The sequence below is a fragment of the Blennius ocellaris genome (assembly GCF_963422515.1).
Source record: "Blennius ocellaris genome assembly, chromosome: 7".
Lineage (NCBI taxonomy): Eukaryota > Metazoa > Chordata > Actinopteri > Blenniiformes > Blenniidae > Blennius > Blennius ocellaris.
This window is the reverse complement of record NC_137656.1, coordinates 21597699-21617613: the sequence shown is the minus strand read 5'-3', so window position 1 is coordinate 21617613 and position 19915 is coordinate 21597699. Positions and strand designations below refer to the sequence as shown.

The 19915-nt window shown below is 43.4% G+C and overlaps 2 protein-coding genes across 2 annotated transcripts; both read left to right on the top strand.

The window, feature by feature from the left end:
• Positions 1-4283: 4283 nt before the first annotated feature.
• On the top strand, positions 4284-5742 carry aplnra (apelin receptor a; the record flags this gene model as incomplete). Its single annotated transcript, XM_080498980.1, has 1 exon — positions 4284-5742. The coding sequence occupies one exon, from the start codon at positions 4284-4286 to the stop codon at positions 5367-5369; it is 1086 nt and encodes a 361-aa protein (XP_080355106.1). The 3' UTR covers positions 5370-5742.
• A 9692-nt stretch (positions 5743-15434) lies between these two features.
• On the top strand, positions 15435-19853 carry LOC308132629 (4-hydroxyphenylpyruvate dioxygenase-like). Its single transcript, XM_080499793.1, has 14 exons — positions 15435-15456; positions 15623-15649; positions 15787-15849; positions 16084-16188; positions 16387-16429; positions 16904-16986; positions 17118-17207; positions 17346-17449; positions 17569-17646; positions 18137-18299; positions 18396-18467; positions 18537-18659; positions 18870-18986; positions 19108-19853. Exons 1-14 carry the CDS (start codon positions 15454-15456, stop codon positions 19216-19218), a joined length of 1182 nt encoding a protein of 393 aa, XP_080355919.1. The 5' UTR covers positions 15435-15453; the 3' UTR covers positions 19219-19853.
• The last annotated feature ends 62 nt before the right edge of the window (positions 19854-19915 follow it).

The window sequence follows — 19915 nt, the reverse complement described above, 5'->3', positions numbered from 1 at the left end:
CCCAGTTATACTTTTTTCTTTTTTTAAATCACGAAAAAACACTTGACCACTCTTTCAGTTTCTTTTTTTTTTAAATAAGATTTTATTTTGCTGTTTCATGAACGTCAAAACGTTCCTTTTCCAGCTAAACTTCAAGCTGCCCAAAGAGATTCCTGAAATGCTTTTGCAGACATTAACTAAGTTCTTAATTAAGATTCGTTCAGCTTTGCATACAGGACAAGCCATTTGAAACACGGCCTTCGGTGTTTAACAATAATAACAACCCAACAGCTCAGAGTCTCAACATGTGAGGGCTTGTTTCAATGATTTGATGTATATGAGCTCAGTGCCGCTTCAATGAGAAAAGAATACAAGAACACAGGTTTCAGGCGCTACCCTTCACACGCATTCATAATTAAAAAAATAAATAGAAAGCAACAAAACTAATACTGCAAAGTTTTGGGGTTTTTTTTATTTAAAAAAATCCTTGTCAGAATGAGACCTCCATTAACTTCACTCGTGAGAGTAGTTGGGTCACAATAAACTACGAATATCGCCTTGACATGCAAGTGTGTGTGAGTATATACAGAGAAGAGCGCTCTGTTCTTCATTTATGCAGAGAAATGACCTTATTTGGCAAATAAGCATTTTTTCTGGATCCAAAAAAGTCCATGAAATCACAAAACACAACAAAAAAAAAAAGCCCCTTTGCATCCGCTGTTTCAATTTAACCCAGGAAGCGTATTGAAATTCTAATGAAACACTCAACAGGTGCGTTGCTCATTAAGAGAAAAGTGCTTAGAGCGACAATAATGAAACAATAGGGCGTCCTTATCTGCACCACCACTTCTTACGATGGGTGGAGGTCTCTCCACGCAGTTCAATGTTGAGGTCAAGAGTTTGCACATGTTGGGAAAAGATATCCGCTTGTGATTTCTTCGCGCAGGAGTTTAATAAAACTGTAAAGCACTTTGCTCTCGGGGATTTACGCCGAATTCATCATTTCACAGAGGAAGAATGTTGCTTATGTTCTGCTTTGCTCTTCCAGTTGGTCAGTTCGCTGTCTAATACGTGCACACATGCAGGCGGCCACAGATTTGGCAGAAGTAGCACACAACAAACTGTATTTTTTGACAAAATGTTCTGCCGGTCGCCTCGGCAGGAGTCGTGCCGTCGCCCATCTGAGGGCGTGGCACTGGCTCTGCGGCACAGGAGTGCGACGTCGTCTGACACGGCAGAGCCGGCATTTAGCGTTCTGATGTGAACAGGCTGTGCCTCACAGCCCGTCATTACATTCAACTATTAAAATGTATGCTCCATATTAAGTCTAGTTTTTTTTTTTTGTTTGCGTTTTTTTTTTTTTTATCTTTATTTCGATCAAAGTACTTCCAGCAGAGAGCATGTGTACTTACAGGACCAAACTTATCTCTCAAACTGCACCACGCCGTGACCCCGGGTCTCCTGGCAGCCGCGGGGCCGACGATCCCTCGTGGTGATTTGCGGCCACCTGACGTCTGCTGCACCGGCCACAAATCAAGGCGAGGTGGGGAATCGGTGTGCCGCCTCAAACTTTTTACACTTCAAACAAACCTCGGGTCACAGATTACACCTTCAGCCCCTTATCTCCTGCAGACTGGAGCTGACCTGTGTCCACGCTGACTGTCCTGCTCAGTGTCCTCTCACTGTATGTCTCAATAATTACACACTTCTCCCTGTTCAGGGTTTTGTTTTTTTTACTATTTACTGCCACATTTTGTTTTCCACCCCACAGCGGACATAAGGACGATCAGCGTATCGACAGCAGCAGATCAAAAGCAGCCCCAGCTGTGGCGGGGACACATGTGTGGTCCAGGGACACACTGCAGCTATCCTGAGTGGCAAGGTGGCAAAAGGAAAACACAGCTTTGATTGTTTTGGGTCTAAAATGACAGTGTGTATAGTTTGTATATATTCTATTTGGAAAGAAATGCAGCAGAGTGTAACACTGCCCCCCCCACCTCAGGATCTGAACCGGGGCTTTATCTCGGCACCTATAAAGGCTATGATTAACAAGTGAGGAGGTCCTCCGCAGATATCCACACTGACGGTCTAATCTCACCATCTGTTTCTTATCTGCTCCCCTTTATTTTTTAAATTTGCCAATTTATTTGTGTAAGGGATAGCGGGCCTGCGAGCAGCAGGCACCAATCCCCTCCCAGGAGGAATGAGGCCGAGGTGGGACACACCTGGTGTGTGTGTGTGTGTGTGTGTGTGTGTGTGTGTGTGTGTGTGTGTGTGTGTGTGTGTGTGTGTGTGTGTGTGTGTGTGTGTGTGTGTGTGTGTGTGTGTGTGTGTGTGTGTGTGTGTGTGTGTGTGGGAAGGTTTGTTTGAGCCCTTGAGTTTGGGTTTCTGTGGTCAAAGTGCAGAAAGGGCAGAATGAGCATTACAAGCTTTATTTCAGAGGGTCGGAGAGGAAACTGCAGGGTGTAAACAACTCTCACTGTAAAATCCAACCTGAAATGGTTGATAGGTTCAGTGAGAAGTTCCATTCTCAGTGTTTGCAGGTTCTCCTTGTGCGTGAACGGGTGTGATATCCTCTCACGGTCCAATGACTTTACACAGTGGTGACTTTCAAATGTTCAATGTGTGAGCTCAGGGAATCTTCCCAGACTGAAGGCGCCGGGGTGTTCAAGTCCTGTCTGCCGGCTCTGGATGCTCCACGTACAGTACAATCGCCAGTCTTTCCCTGCCTGCTGATAAGAGGTGATTCAGAGGGAGACTCCTCTCTGGTAACGATGATCCACTGAGGAGTCTTGGAACTGCTGCTTGTCGTCTCCACTAGGCGGCCTGGGTTTTTTTTTTTTTTTGTGAGCAGATAATCCAAACTTAACCTCGGGGTTTGTCACCTTTTTCAAGCATTCTTTTGGTCTTCCTGGTTGCAGTGAGAAAATGTACAGAATCCGTGAGTGGATTTCATAAGTTGTCATAGTTTTGGATATATTTTTGTTCCTTGAATTCTAAAATTGTTAAATTTGTGCTGACTTGATGATTCCAGTATGTTTCTTGCCTGTAAGTTAAAACTGCTTATTTTACAATGCAAATGGTCTTTGCAACATACATTATTCATCTCCTGCAATTGAATCTGTACTGCATGGATCACTTTTTGATGCTGGCTGGAGAAGTTGCATGAGCTTCACTTTTTTTTTTTTTTTTTTTAAATCATCAAGGAAACATCAATGCATAGTTTCCTTCTGTTTGTGTTTGAAATCGACGTGTTTGCGTGTTCCTTTAATATGGAAATGAATCCGCAGACTTGAAAATAGGATTCACACACACACACACACACACACACACACACACACACACACACACACACACACACACACACACACACACACACACACACACACACACACGGAACTCACGCCTTTCAGTTACTATATTAAATCTAATTTCAAACATTTCGCAATGTTACTCGAATGACGTCACCATTAAGATTCTTTTTCTTTCCAGGATGAAACCTGACATTATTCATTGGACAACATTTTCGCACATTTAGCAGTTTGGTTTTTTTTTTGGTGCTTGTGATGCAAAGTAAGAGGAGCTGATATGTCCGGGCGTGTTCTGCACAGGAACAGACTTTGGTGACGTGACAATGAAATAAGGTAAGTTTCCATATCAATTAAAGACACAATTAAACATGACAATGAGGCCATGTGGCGCATTGATTGTTTATTGATTGTTTACTAATAACGGTGGAAAGCAGCTTTTATTATTATTATAGATTATTATTATTGATTCATCTCTACAATATCAAAATTGAAAATTGCTATACATTTAACTTTGAGCTCCTAAAATGTGCAAATTTAGATAGTTTAAAAATACAACCTTGTTTGTTTCTTTTTTCTTCTTCATTGATTCATTGATTAATTGATCAATTTTACAAACTTGTAAATAAAAGGTCAGAATGATTGGCCTGTCTGTCTCTCATGCAGGGCTGGTCTTGTTCAGGGCAGAGGGATGGGCCCTGCCAGAGGAGGAAGGGGGAGAGGGAGCTGGGGGATGTTTTACTGGGGTAGGAGGAGGGGGGAGGTGGTCCTGGGAGGGAACCAGGGGTGTGGAGGGCCGAGTTTAAAAAGGCAGACAGCGCCAACAGCCACTCACTCTCACACACAAGTTGTCCTTCAGCAGCAGCAGACCCTGCAGCGCCTCAGATTCTGTTTTGGTTTTTTTTGAGGGGGGGACTGGAACTTCACTGGACTGTATTTATTATTGCAATCTAAAGAAAGGATTCTTTTGTTTTCCCCCTCCCCTCCCACTTCAGCATGGAGATCACCACTGGGGAATATTCTGACAACTATGAGTATTATGATGATAATGAGACTGCCTGTGACTTCTCGGAGTGGGAGCCATCTTACTCCCTCATCCCCGTCCTCTACATGCTCATCTTCATCCTGGGCCTGTCGGGTAACGGCGTGGTCATCTTCACCGTCTGGAGATCCAAATCTAAGCGTCGGGCCGCTGACGTCTACATCGGAAACCTGGCCCTTGCCGACCTCACCTTTGTTGTGACTCTACCTCTGTGGGCCGTGTACACGGCTCTGGGCTACCACTGGCCCTTCGGTGTGGCTCTGTGCAAGATCAGCAGCTACGTGGTCCTGGTCAACATGTACGCCAGCGTTTTCTGCCTCACGTGCCTGAGTTTTGACCGCTACCTGGCCATCGTGCATTCGCTGTCCAGCAGCAGGCTGCGCTCCCGGGGGACCATGTTGGCGTCCCTGGGGGCCATCTGGTTCCTCTCCGGCCTCCTGGCTGTGCCCACGCTGCTCTTCCGCACCACCGTGAATGACCAGAACAGCAACCGGACAATGTGCGCCATGGACTTCAGCCTTGTGACCATGAACCAGAAGCACGAGTACCTCTGGATTGCAGGGCTCAGCCTCTCCTCCTCCGCCTTGGGTTTCCTCCTGCCTTTCCTGGCCATGACCATCTTCTACTGCTTCATCGGCTGCACCGTGACGCGCCACTTCAACAACCTGCGCAAGGAGGACCAGAAGAAGAAGCGTCTGCTGAAGATCATCACCACCCTGGTGGTGGTGTTCGCCATCTGCTGGACTCCGTTCCACGTGCTGAAGAGCATGGACGCCCTGTCCTATCTGAACCTGGCTCCCAGCTCCTGTGGCTTCCTGCGTTTCCTGCTCCTGGCTCACCCTTACGCCACATGCTTGGCCTACGTCAACAGCTGCCTCAACCCGTTCCTGTATGCCTTCTTTGACCTGCGCTTTCGTTCCCAGTGCCTGTGCCTGCTCAACCTGAAGAAGGCTATGCATGGTCAGATGAGCTCCATGTCATCCACCCTCAGTGCCCAGACTCAGAAATCAGAGGTTCAGTCTCTGGCGACGAAGGTTTAGAGGGTAAGAAGAGAATTGAAGCGGGGCCGCAGGACGGTCCCGGCTCCAACCACTGGAACACTTGTAAAAATACAGACTTCTGTGTCCATTTGTTGAAAGCTGGTAAGAGGAGATGATGAACTTTAAATTGTCACTGCCTACAGTCATGAAATCCATTACGTGTTCTCCCTAATGTACAGCGAGCGAGCGAGGTCGGTGCTCTGGTGCCGTGTGGACTTCAGAAGCGGGAGCCAGCTGGCTGAGCTCCTCGGCTGCTTTGTTCCTCAGATTCTCAGAGAAAAAGTCTATATTTTTGTGTTTTGTCCTGCCTTCACAAGAGTTGACACTTATATCACAAAAGAGGGGACCTTTTGAATCGTGACCTGCGTGGACATCTGTTTACACTGGATGAGGCATATAGCTATACGATATTTTCATACCATTTTTTTTTGATTTATTGCTGTTTTGTTTTAGAAGCACTTGTTGAAAAAAAATGTGTGAGCAGGGAAATCAAACAGAGCTGTGTCCTCTTAAACACTTGATGTTTGTTTGTGAAGAAGTCTGGGCTGCGGGAGGGAGGGAGGGAGGGAGGTGTAAGAGGAGAAAAGGTGTTGCGGCTTAATTATATAGTTTGTGGAGGGGAGACGGGGGCAGACAGGCAGATGGCAGTTGACAAATGTTGAGGAACAGGAGCGGGGTGGGGCAGGTTGGAGGGGCACTACAGTGTTGTCACAGCGCTAAAGGGGACAAAAGGAACCTTATAAATGTTCCAAATTGACATATATGTTTTATTTTTTGGAAATCACTGTAACTAACTACTGTATTAAAGATTTGTGCTATGTACCAGACGTCTTCGTTCAGTGTGTGTTTGTGTGTGAGCGCCAAAATTCAAACCCTGCGACGTGAAACTTAAACACACAGTTTCACATCATTTTCATTACACCACCCTCTTGTTGCATCTCCCCAGGGTTAAAGCTTTGTTATGAATAACCCTTGCATTTGGTTCACACCTTCAGACTAATAGATCTCTAATCTCTGTTGATTCACAGCCAGGATCCAGACTGTAACCGCCTTATGCAAAGGAGCAGCCATTCTGAGAGTGTGTATTCAATTTTCAGACGTGAGTTCAATCAGAGGAGGCACTGTAACTATTTCATCACAGCCCTGTGGTTTTGTGAGGTATGATCAAAACTTTCGGATTGTAAAAGTTTGCATTCGCATGTTTATTCAGGACCAACAGGAACAGGCATAATCCTAAGCACTTTTCATTCAAACAAACAACTAAATACATTTGGAGATATCTTAGATATGCATAAAATTGCAATAATGGCTTCCTATCTATCAATAACATGGTTGTTACACATGAGGGGCTATTCTCAGGGATGCTTTGATTTGACAGTGATGAGTTGTGTGTGTGTGTGTGTGTGTGTGTGTGTGTGTGTGTGTGTGTGTGTGTGTGTGTGTGTGTGTGTGTGTGTGTGTGTGTGTGTGCGTGTGTGTGAGAGAGAGAGAGAGAGAGAGAGAGAGAGAGAGAGAGAGAGAGAGAGAGAGGAAGGGGTCTCTCTAATCCTGGCAGGAGTCAGGCCTTCAAACAAGTCAATATTTGTCCCCACTCATCAGAGATTGCAGTTGGAGCAGTTGCTGGGGTGCAGGGCGGGGATTTGGTCTTGAGTGTGTGTGTGTGTGTGTGTGTGTGTGTGTGTGTGTGTGTGTGTGTGTGTGTGTGTGTGTGTGTGTGTGTGTGTGTGTGTGTGTGTGTGTGTGTGTGTGTGTGTGTGTGTGTGTGTGTGTGTTTGGGGGGGGGGGGTCTGGTATCTGAATGCAGCATTAACACTTAACTGCTGCAGCGAGGGAAGAATAAAAAAGATAAATGGTGTCTGAGGTGTGGAAATCAAAGCGATACAAGGTCGTCTTACCGAACCGTCCCAAAGTAACAACATGTGTGAAAATTCGAAGCTCCGTGATTCATCGTCCACTGGTGTGTGAGGGATCATGTGTTACTTATTGTCCCAGACCTGGTAAAAATGAAGCAGACTGGAACTTGCAGTAGATCACAGGATGGTCATTTTGAACTCCATGAGAGCTTCAACTCATCCATCACTCACATGGTTATAAACTGAATTGCTCAGACAAGCAGTTATTTTTGATATAATTCAATCAAATGCCATTTGGAAGGAGTTTATAAGTGGAGAATTATCAGTCAGGTTGAGAAATGTGAGTTAAATGCATGGGAGTCAAAGAAAATCAAAGACATAGCAGTTTTTTAACTAATTGACTATTCAATGAGAACTGAATATTAACTCCTTCATATTTACATGTTACAAGTGTCACAGTGAGACAGTAACAAAAGGGTGGAGCCATTCATGCATGCTGGACCGAGCAGACATGTTGTTGTTATTGAGATAAACTGGCCTGACAGCTTGTCTGATGCAGTTAGCCCACAAGTCCACTTTGGGAGAACTCACCCAGAATACCAGCTGACCAAAGCGGGGCGACACGAGGGACACGGCCAACACAAAAAAACAACAGTTGCATCGGCCTCTGAATGCACATAAATGTTGCCTGTGCATTGTGTGTGGCCTGTTTGACCTGTTTGTGTGCATGGATGTTTGGGTGTTGGCTTTACAGTGGGCACCTTTAGCATTCTTACAGGCAGCTCAACCATGTCGACCATTTCAGTGTCATTGGCCGGGGCAGTGGAGAATGAAGTTTCCCATGAATTCATTATTTTGAATTGTTGTGAACAATATTCTCTGCTGCACGCTCCAGTTCAGAAATACGGTTATTTTACTGTACAAAGAAAATCCATTGTATTGCACGGTCTATTCTGCTATATCTTAATAAACGTTGAAATTAACAGCATCTCGGCTGCACAGAATGAGCCCCTCCACATTTCTACATAAATTATATTGCTGGAAATCTTGTTATGATCACAAACATATATTGTATTTGCACACCCCTTGTAAATACAAAACCTCAACGGTCTGTTGCTCTCATTACAAGTCTGAAGACTTGAGAGCGGCTAACTTTCATTAAGCTGCTTGACACTGGAAATGTCATTAAAAAAAGAAGTAAATGCTGTATTTTAAGAGACAATGAGCAGCTGCACGTTTAAAGTCAGCGAGAAATGTTAGTAGCAGGACAGCATTTATAGGGCTGACTTAAAATAAACTTAAAATTTAACAGTGTGATTCAGAGATGTGTATTTCAGGAGAATGATGGGGTCCCACTGTGAAATGCAGTCAACACAGGCAATGTTCAGAGCAGGTTCAGTATTCTGTCCATTTCAGACTTATTGTCGGCCGCGACAAAGGCGCAGATATGATTTGTAATCTCACTGGTTACACTGCCAGTCGGCAATGTAAGTCTGAAGTGAAACACTAAACAGCCCACACAGGTGCTCCAGTCGAGCTGCTGTCGTCAGCGCGAGTCGCCACGCCCAAATGGGACATCTGAACCAAAACACAACTGCTCTGCTTCCCTTGGATCTCCCTGCTGTTCAATCCCACCCAGGCAGCAGCAAATGCACCCTATAGCAGTGTGTGTGTGTGTGTGTGTGTGTGTGTGTGTGTGTGTGTGTGTGTGTGTGTGTGTGTGTGTGTGTGTGTGTGTGTGTGTGTGTGTGTGTGTGTGTGTGTGTGTGTGTGTGTGTGTGTGTGTGTGTGTGTGTGTGTGCGTGCGCGTGCTCATATGAACATGTAAACAAAGACTTGACACATTCCATGAGTTGTCAATGTGAACCCTACTTTCTTTGCGGCAGCGGTCCACCTGTTGCGACACACACACACACACACACACACACACACACACACACACACACACACACACACACACACACACACACACACACACACACACACACACACACACACACACGAGTTGTTCAGCTTATTTCTGCTTTACTGTAATTACTTATTATATTCTTGAATGTTTTGATTGTGTAATTAAGTAGCAGCAGTATAGTTATAGAAAAGAACAAGAGCAACAGGTAGGAGTTTGGATGAAGACAACTTGTTTTCCTGTCCGGTGAAGGATTGACAGCTTTGTGACCCAAAAAAAAAACATCTGAAGGATTAAGGCTTACGCTGTACTGTTAATAACATAAAGTGTCTGAGTCGGAGTATGAGCCCACCTCCAGTCTAGACAGCAGAGCTTTTGAGCCACCAAAACAAATCAGTTCAACCTGACACTCAGAAATCTGGAATATTACAGTTCCTTTTTTGCCAAACCCGACTCTCTCCCCTCCCTCATCCACTCCCACTGACGCCATGTATTAGAGTTGTTTACTGTACATATCTCTTCTTCGTCGTTCATTTGTGTATCACATCCCAGTCAAACACTGTTCAGCATCAAGGCCAATAACACGTCACGTTGACTCATCAGAACTCATCTTCCCACATACTGTGAAGCTGAGGAATTAGCTTTAAACTTTGGGCTTCTGAAGGTAAAAGAAAAAAAGAAAAGCTCTTGTTTTTTCTTCCCCTCAACATTCACAGCCGAGTTTATCTCCTTGTCCTTTTTCCCCCTCATTTGAGTGTGTGCAGTGCTGACTGGTTATCTGCAGAGCTCGTGGAAAGAAAAAGTGAAATAACCACAAATCTTATCAATAAGACCTTGAAAATAATGGGGTGTAACATGTCTAAACATACCACACACACTGAAGTACCCACAATACAACAACAACTCTGCAGTCTCTCAGTCGTTTTTCCCACATATGATGAATGTAAATTGCTACCACATTACTATTAAAATCAGCTTGTCTCTGTAATCTGTTTTAGTTGAACCTGGAAGTGGCCCCTCGCTGTAATTGTCCGCAGCTAGAGAACAACGGCCCAGAAAAAAACAAAACAAAACAAAACACAGCATTTACATGAGCTCATTGTTTTTAGTGAGAATCTTGTTATCTTTTGGCACATTTCAACAAGTGATTAGGGAATTATGGTTTTCAAAATGATCTTTTTCAGCACTTCCCCTCCACTGTCATTTTCATTCACTATTGTTTAAATGTCACATCTGCACTACCGACGCATCTATCAAAATGGCAAGCATTACATCGAATAAAGTAATATGCAGTGATGGATATTGCAGGAGAGAGCCGGGCGCTGCTGCGCGCTGCATGGTAATGAGGCCTGCGGCTGGTGGACACATCGTTAGGCGAGAGATGCTGCTTCCGAAGGCAAGCGTGGCTTGGCCAGACCTGAATGTGCTGGACCCTCACCCCCTCCGGATATGGCCGCTCAGGCTCCGTCGGCCCCCCCGAGACACAAAGCTCCTCTTCACATCCTTCTCTATCCCACCCATTGTGAAAGGCCTGCTTTAGGGCACACGGCTCCTGAGCCTGCTTCGGAGGCTAAATACATCTCCTGTCACTGGCCGGTCGCGGTGCCAGTTCAGCTGCTGGAGGCACTCAGGTGCTTCAGGTCACCACAAGAAGAAGAATTAGTGGGGAAACTAAAAATAATAATAATAATAATACAAGATAATATCAGGGCTCATAACCCCGTTGCAAACAAGGTTTCATATCACCTTCTGTGCCAAAGGTTACACATAATTAGATTACAAATCATTGCTGGAGAGCTGCATAGTGGTTTAGACGCGTCGACACCCAAAGTCACAGAAAGTCCCAAAGTCTGGTCTCAAACTTTGGACGTTTTTTTGTTGTGAACGTCCAAAGTTTGAGACCGGGCTTTGACACTTTCTGCGAAGTTTGTATATTCTATCTGTACATGTGTAGACTTTCTGTGGTTTTCTCTCAAATCTCTTGCACTCTATATTAATAGGTGACACTGAATTGCATGTAGGTGTGAATGTGTGAGTGACAGTAACTGTGTTTGCCCTGTGATGGATCAGGTTGTATCTTGTCTTTACTCACGTTCAGCACCGAAGATGAATGGAAGTATAATAACTTGATGTCACTTTTGATCTTATAAGCATATCTGACCATTATCAGATGCTGCAAAGTGACATATCATAGAAGATTATCATTAAGTAAAGGGTTATATATCAAAACCTATTCCTGCCTCATGCAAGCTTTGTATTTGCTGAGATGTGTAAATGGTTGTTAGATTAATAATGTGTTTATTTTCTGCTTTTTGCATGAATTCCTCTTAGATCTTTCTCACCAGAGTATGTGTACATTTGTAAACAAACCTACTTTTTTTTCTGGGAGATTGTGAAAGCGGGCGTCAGTCATTGGGCGACTGGGGAGCAGAAGTCGGATGCAGATTTTTATAAAAGTGAAACTTACTGTTATGTCTTGTCAACTTTCTTCCAAAATAAAAATTTTAATCAAATTTAAATTTAGTCACCTCATCACTCCAGCACTTCTTTTCTAAAACTGCTTCATCACAGTCTGTGCTGAGAAGGTGACACTGTAGTTTTCTTTATTCTGGATGGGACTCGTGAGTTTAAAGACAGTGGCTACTGCCACCTGTCGGCCAAATCGTGCAATTACCAAAATAGATTTATTCCTCAAGGATGAGGACAATTACACCGTGTACAGAGTAAACGCCTCCACAGGGAATTTAACCATTGTTGGATAACAACGAGTAGTAAATTCTTGACTCTGTGATCACTGTTTGCGACAACGCTGTATGCAATGAGATAAATGTGATCACATTTTTGTCTGTGATCACTGGTAAAAACGTTTGGAAAAAATTAGGAATTAATTCAGAGATGCACTCACAGTTTGTGGTGTTGAAAACAATGTGGACTATCTGATGATTTAATAGTAAATTAAACTATCATCAACGATGCCTAGGGCGACGCCTACATTCATACCAAGGTCACCTACGTCGATTTACTGATTTGATCTGAGCTTTTCTTTGTGAGAATGTTCGCCATAATACAGCCCACTGTTCCTCTATTCTGCAATTCGTAGTTTCAGAGTTAATTTAAATGTGTAAATGTGATTTAAAAAAGTAAAGTATGACAGGGACTTCTATGTTGAATGTGTTATATAGCTTACTTTGAAGGAAATATTGAAAAAAAAAAAACATTGACTCCTCAGCTTAACCAAATTGTTGTCAAATAAAACAAATAAGTGTGAAATCTGCTGATAGAATCCTTTATTATCACTGCCATTATGAATACAATTTCCAAGCACTTCATTTCATTTCCAGCAACAGGCCGTGGCAGAGGTTTCGTAATAAATGTAACCTGACAGCTTCCTGCTATCAAGCCAGTTGAGTGGATGTTCCTTTGTCCAGTCGCAATCCTGTTTTAGTCTTTGCCTGAACTGATTTTTGGCGCTGATACAGCGGAGGGTGAGCGGAGAGGAGAGGCTTGCGGCTTTGCTGAGGCTTGTTTCCTTGGACGGGGAACATGGGGTCCCGCGGTCGAAATCGAGAGCTTTCGACTTTGGAAGAGCTCAGCGTTTCTGACTTGGCCCGCGGGCCGACGATGACAGGAGGACAGGTCTTGGGGATGATGGTGGTCATGGTCCGAGTCAGGACCCGTCCTCTTCTGGACGCCAGGGAAGGAGCCGCTGCGTTCTTCTGCTTCCTGTCCTGAACTTTGCCCTCTTGTTCGGGAACATGTGTGGGTTGCCTGTTGTATGACTGCCTGTTCAGCCTCTTGCTCTCCAAGTCTCTCAGGGCCTGGTCAGTGTAGGCCTGCATTTCCTTACGCGCCTGAGAAATCTGAGCTCGAAACTCCTCCCTGAGGGTTTTTTCTCTCACCTCAAGCTTTTCCTCAAAAACTGCACACCACTCTTTCTCCGCTGGCTGCATCTCTTCTTTGCCTTCATCTGTCAACACTTCTTGTTCTTCCTCATCACCACCGTCGTCGTCGTCGCCTCCCGGTTCCCGGCTCACCTGTGCTCCCGCCGCGTCTTTGTCCTTGATCTTTTGCACGAGCTCCAGTATGCTGGTCTTCGGGCCTTTCGCATTCACTTGCGATCTGAGCTGCTTACGTACCTGCTTGAACACAGCCTGCATCTTTAGCGGCGCCTCTCTCTCTGCCGCGACGCCGTCCTCCAAACACTCACCCTCTAGAATCACGGAGGCGACGCACTCTTCCTCTTTGACAGCGGGGTCCCCTCGTTGCTCCCGCTCTTCACCATTCACCAGTATTTGTGGACTTGCTTCACTCATCTTTGATTCTCGTCTGCACGCTTGTTTGGCTCTGTTGAGCTGAGCAACTACAATTATGTGAGGCGCGCTCACGTGGGATGGACGTAATTGACCGAGGTGTTTGTCCGTAGAGATGCTGAACGCCTGGGGCTTTTAGGCCTGCAGTGTAATGCAGCATGATGTGTGAGATCATACTCAAAAACATTATAATGAGGTAACAGTGAAGACTAAACTAGAAATCTGATCGAGTTCATAGAACTCCAGGGGTTTGTCAAATAAACATAATGTAAATTGAGATACTTTGAAGTACTTTGGGGGGAAAAAAGGGTGAATTTGAAAGAAGTTTTAATGCTTCACCGCCACTGTCACTAAAATGTCTAATAAATAAAGCTGTGTAAAACAGCATTGATCACTCAAGCAGAACATGTTGTGTTTCTAGAGGTGTTGGATGCAGCCCATGACAACTGTGAGCGCCGTGGCAACGGCAGAGAAAACAACGATCCTCAGGGACAGTCGCGGTCGGAGCTCGGGGGAGTTGACTCTAAACTCTCATTAGTAGTCTTTGAACTGTCACAGTAATTATGTAGATATAACGCACAGATAACAAACCACTTTTTAATGGTTTGGCTAAATAAACATGAGGCATCATTTCATAATTAAATTAGTTGATTTTGAGCTTTGACCTAAAGAGTGGACAGTTGGGTTATTGGGTCAAGAGAAACTATTAGCATGTTATTATTGTAAAGGTCAGTTTAACTGTCAACTTCATTGGAGGTAAACGACGAGTTAGACGTTCCTGCATGTAATAGGAGAAACCTTCATTTTAAAGGTAATGCAACATCTATCACAGAGATATGTACCGATAGTTGAGGATGTACTATCATAGTGCATTTGACATGAAGTATGATGTCACATAAGAGAAGCTGTAACATGTTTGGACAGTGTTACTCATTAAAGATTTCATGAACATAATTCAAAATCTTTCCGATGCTATGTTCTTTTTTTGTTTTAGAAATGGCTCATACTTAAAATTGCAGACTTTTATATGTATATTTATTTAATTTGGACACTTTGCACCTTATCTCCTATTTGCACGAGCCTAAATCCATCTTCCACTGCACAATATATTTTCTTAATCTTTACAGTACCCGTCAATGTGTGAATGTATGCTGTGGGAAGAATGAATGTTAGAATTTCAATCATATGAGAGACAAGCAAGTTTTATAAACATAATACTTACAATGACAATAAAAACATATCCAGTGATGATATGAGAGACATCCATATCGATGCAGCGCAAATTACAAACCAGTGATAAGGAGTGTAAAGACTTTGACTGTGACTCAAAGTCTGGACGTTGTTGTTCACAGCAGAAGAACCAATAACCGACGGCAAGTTGGATTTGTGTTTTTTGGAGCTTCGGAGTGACTGAAATGCTGCCAGTGATGGAGGATTGATGAGCATGTGAGGGTTCAGTCCGACTCACCCGATAGCCAATGAGAGTCACGTATGAGCGAGCCTCCTCTTGAGGCTAAACACTAACATATGGGCCTCGTACTCCATCCCCAACACAGCTGTAATTCTAAACCCATGTGGACAAAACATTTTTAAGTACAATTTGCAAACAAATGACATTTCAAAAAAAAAAAAAAAAAAGGCTTATCAATGTTGCATTATTAAGCTTTATAGAAAAACTTACAGAAAGTTACTCAAGTGTTTTGCACACAATTAACAAACTAAAATGTACCCTCAGTGTAAATGGTATATTTCTTGTGAGCACCATAGCAAGTAGTGCACATTTTGTAACACAGTGATGATGAGGTTCAGTCTGACTCCTGAAATGTTGACGTGTTTTCCGTAGTAGTCATTGTGTAACGGCAGAAATGCACCAAGCATCAATCCTCTCTTCTCCTCCCATACCACCTCCTCATTGGTGGGAGTGGATTCAGAAACTTCTCGCCCTTCTTTAAATCCAGGGGTCCGGTGTTTGACTGATTTCATTCCGACAGTCAGGTCAGGCCACCGGGAATAACATGGTGAGTTATCAGTCTCTAAAGAGAAGCGTCTTTCTTCTGTTACCTTCTGCATGGGAATATGTGTTTTAACTGTATTTCACTGGATCATCTCTGTATTATCTTTGCAGTATAATAACTTCTGATGTCTGTTTTTTTTTGTTTTGTTTGTTTGTTTGTTTATATGTAGACAACCTACACAGACAAGGGCGAAAAGGTAAGTTGCTGTATGACTGCAAACAGCCTGTCATGATGCAGGATTTCTGAATTGTACAGGCATTTTAGGCCTATGGGGAAACAAAAATGTTGTCAATCAGAGATGAATTAATTTTTGTTATTTTTCTTTGTCTTCAGCACGAACAGGGCAGGTTCCTTTCCTTTGATCACTTAACATTCTGGGTTGGAAATGCAAAGCAGGTAAGTGAACTCATAACTGCTCGCTGTCGTCTCTTCTTGGTCGCAGACCCTTTTCCTCACAGCCGGGGTCGTCAATACTCTGAATGCTATTGGTTCTCCAGAGGGGTGGAGGGGATGCAGCATGTAACAGCACCACCTCAAGAATAAACTGTGTGAACCTACGGCCAGGAGATGGTGCTACTACACGCTTTAAACCCAACCTGATGTAACCGTATCTCCCTGTCTTGACAACAGGCTGCATCGTATTACTGTAACAAGCTGGGATTTGAGCCCCTGGCTTACCGAGGTTTGGAGACGGGCAGTCGTGAAGTGGTCTCCCATGTCGTCAAGCAAGGCAAGGTAAAGGGCTGCCTGTAACTGAACGCAAAAGGCAAAAAACATGAACACACGTCATCCTTTCCATAAGAACCGAGCTAAATTCAGGTCATAAGTTGAATCAGGTTTGAAATTTAGCTTTGCACATGAGGGATATTTTAAAGATGGACACTATCGGGGGATGTTTTCAACACCTTAATGTTCCTGTTTTGTATTTCACAGATCGTTTATGTATTCTCATCTGCCCTCAATCCTGGAAACAAAGGTACATCACTACTCTGAATATAGATGACACCCGCTGGCACTTCATTTTAACAGATTGTGTTTTGAATAATGAAACAATTATTTGCCATTGATCAATAAGTTCATTTGAAGTCTTGAAAATAAATTGTTAAAAATCCGCGGGGAAAAAGAAGATATGTTGAGCTTCAGTCAAAATAGAATTTTACTTTTCTGCACACATGAGAAATTATTCACTGAACTTTGCATGCGTACATATGGTGAATTCAAGAAATGTGTCTGTCATGAAGTGTCCAAGTAAAACAGCTTGTGGGCTCAGATATTGGCTCATATAAATATATTTTAGAGCATCCATGACATTTCAGTGAAAAATGTCAAGAATCTTTTGGGCAGAATCCTGAATTTCAAACGATAGTGTATAGCGTGCAAATATAATCTGTCAAATAGCACATATATCTCTGCTGTTAAAGAAAATCTCTCCTTATAACCTTTCCTTTAGAGATGGGAGATCACCTGGTCAAGCACGGCGATGGTGTGAAGGATATCGCGTTTACAGTGGAGGATTGTGACTTTCTGGTTCAGGTAATGCAACCATTTTGATTTTACATGTGCATTATTGACAGGTTTTGTAAGAAAAGAGCTGAGAATTGAAAATACTTCTTCCATGAAGGCTTTTGCTCTATCATGCCATAATGTATTTTCTCCTCTCACAGAAAGCTCGAGAGCGAGGGGCAGTTATTGTGAAGGAGCCCCACACTGTGGAGGACAAGCATGGCAAAGTCAGGCTGGCTGTACTGCAAACGGTAAAAAAACAAAAAAACAAAAACAAAAAAAAAGCTACTATATGAAAGTGAACATAATGTTTTAGGCCCTTTTTATATTTGTGCAGTATGAACATGTCAGAAGGGCCAGTGTTATGGTTTTATTTTGGTCTGCTGCAGTATGGAGACACCACACACACATTTGTGGAGAGGATCGGATACACTGGCCTGTTTCTGCCTGGTTTCCATCCCCCTCTGTTCAAGGACCCTTCACTTGTTAAACTGTGAGCTTTATTCACTCGTAATATATTTACATGATTTTTTTTTTTTTTTTAGGACTTAATGACATCTAGGTAATATTATTCTTTTTTTGTTTTGTTCTTGCTCCCATTCTTTCCTGCAGACCAAGTGGAAAACTGAACTTCATTGATCATGTTGTAGGAAACCAGCCAGATGAGGAGATGGTACCTGTGGTCGAATGGTAACAGACTCCTTCAGTTGTGCTTCTAAAGACTTAGACCACTATCAATGTGGCTCAACAACGACCCCGTCAATGGGGGTACGAGAGGAGGAGTTATACACCATCTGAATCTGATTTCACACAGATTTGTTTTGGCAGTGGTGGGGCATCAGCGTGACTTTGCATTTTCTTAAGTATGTTTCCAGTCTTTGTCCACATCTGGTTCTTGTTTTGGACCCATTACAGAGGCGAGTGAGGCCGTTCCCTAAATGACCGAGCTCATTGGTTAATCTAAGAAAAGGGGGTGTAGCACTGGTTGAAGGTTTTTTTTTTTTTAGTTGTGAGGAATTTTGATGGAATTTGCACCTCCTTCATCACTGATCAACATTCCATAATCTTATCTCCCACACAACTGTCAAACATGATTAATGCAAATCAAACAAGACTGACCTCCATTGTGTTTGCATTCCATTCCCTGCAACTCTTGATCCCTGTGTTTGTAATTTACCAGGTACCGAAGGAATCTTCTCTTTCACCGCTTCTGGTCAGTGGACGACAAGCAGCTTCAGACACAATTTAGTGCCCTGCGCTCCATCGTGGTGGCAAACTTTGAGGAGACCGTGAAGATGCCCATCAACGAGCCTGCCAGTGGGAATAGAAAGTCCCAGATCCAGGCATGTTCCTCACGTCTGATCAGTAGTCTGCAACACAAAGGAAAGACACTGGAGAAAAAAAAAACCAAAAAAACAAACTGTTTTGTTGATTGACAGGAGTATGTGGAGTATTACGGAGGTCCGGGAGTGCAGCACATTGCCATGAACACGTCAGACATCATTACTGCAGTAGGTATTATTGTGTGTTTGTGGTATATGTGAGGAGACGGAGCATCTAAATGAATACCTTGCCTGCAGATCCGTAACCTTAAGGAGCGTGGAATGGAGTTCATGGCTGTTCCAGACACGTACTACGACCAGCTGCGGGAGAAGTTGAAGCAGTCAAAGGTCAAAGTGGTTGAGGACCTGGACGTCCTGCAGGTCAGAACTGTGGCTGCATTTCAACAAACCCGGTGGACGGATTCACAACGGCGCCTCGTTTAACCCAGATACCACAGCTAGATTTGATCGTGACTAGAAAGCATCAATGACAATATACAAGGCAGTGAGTGTGTGTGATGCTGCAGCGCTGCTAGAAGAGACATTTCCGAAAGGAAACAAATGTTTTCCTGTGACTTCACTCATACCCAGGAGCTAAAGATTTTGGTGGACTACGATGACGATGGGTACTTACTTCAGATCTTCACCAAGCCCGTGCAGGATCGTCCCACAGTATTCCTGGAAGTCATTCAGAGACACAATCATCAGGTGAGGGCAGCACTGCACAGGGAAAAACAAAAAAAAGATTGTGTATTCACTATATGGTAGCATCTGGCTTATGAGGATTTCCATTTTAATAACTTACATTCACATTTCATTTCATCCGTAGGGCTTTGGTGCTGGAAACTTCAAGTCTCTTTTTGAAGCGATTGAAGCCGACCAGCAGGCGAGAGGAAATCTGACCATCCTGACTCCAAATGGAGTTTCTAAGAATGTGTGAATCCGAGTTGTCGTCACGATAAAAGCCCGACAACACTGGTTAACCATCAGTCTGCTATGAAACTCCACTGTCTGCTGAGAATCCTGTTTGTTTACAAGTGGTGTTGTAAGATACACAGGGGGGAAAAACACAAATCACATGTATTGATGATACTCTTTATTGTGTGTGTGTGTGTGTGTGTGTGTGTGTATGAATGTACAGGTACCGGATATTGCATGTTTTCTTGAAATTGATCATGGTTTTGAAGTGTTATTAGCACTCTTGATGTTCATTAAACACAACGTTCAGAGTCAAGAGTACATAACACAACTTCAAATTCATGATGCAAAGTTATTGTTTGTGGTTCATCAAACACTTTGCAGCAAAAAGACGTTATTCGTGACATAAGCTTGACTCAAGCGAAACATAGTGGAGCTCTCGTGAATGAAAACATTTAACTATACACTCTTTACATTACATTGTTCCTGAGGTACAAATACAAAGACTTTGTTGTTAAATGTCTTCTAACTGTTCTTCCCGGAGCTGATAAACTGTCATTGTTCAATTTTTCACTTTTGTACTATTTAACATGTCAGACATTATCTCTCCATACCGCACAGCCAAAGATACAATAAAGTTTCAAGTGTTGGTCTCATTCCTGGTTTATCTGCTGTTTGCAACAACTTCCTCAGTCATTATTCACTGAACAGGACTGCTG

What these genes read in the sequence shown, in the direction of transcription:
- LOC308132629 (XM_080499793.1), top strand. An exon ending in ACACAGACAAGGGCGAAAAG is followed by an intron (nt 15,650 to 15,786) that starts GTAAGTTGCTGT and finishes CTTTGTCTTCAG; the next exon opens with CACGAACAGGGCAGGTTCCT. An exon ending in GACCCTTCACTTGTTAAACT is followed by an intron (nt 17,450 to 17,568) that starts GTGAGCTTTATT and finishes TCTTTCCTGCAG; the next exon opens with ACCAAGTGGAAAACTGAACT.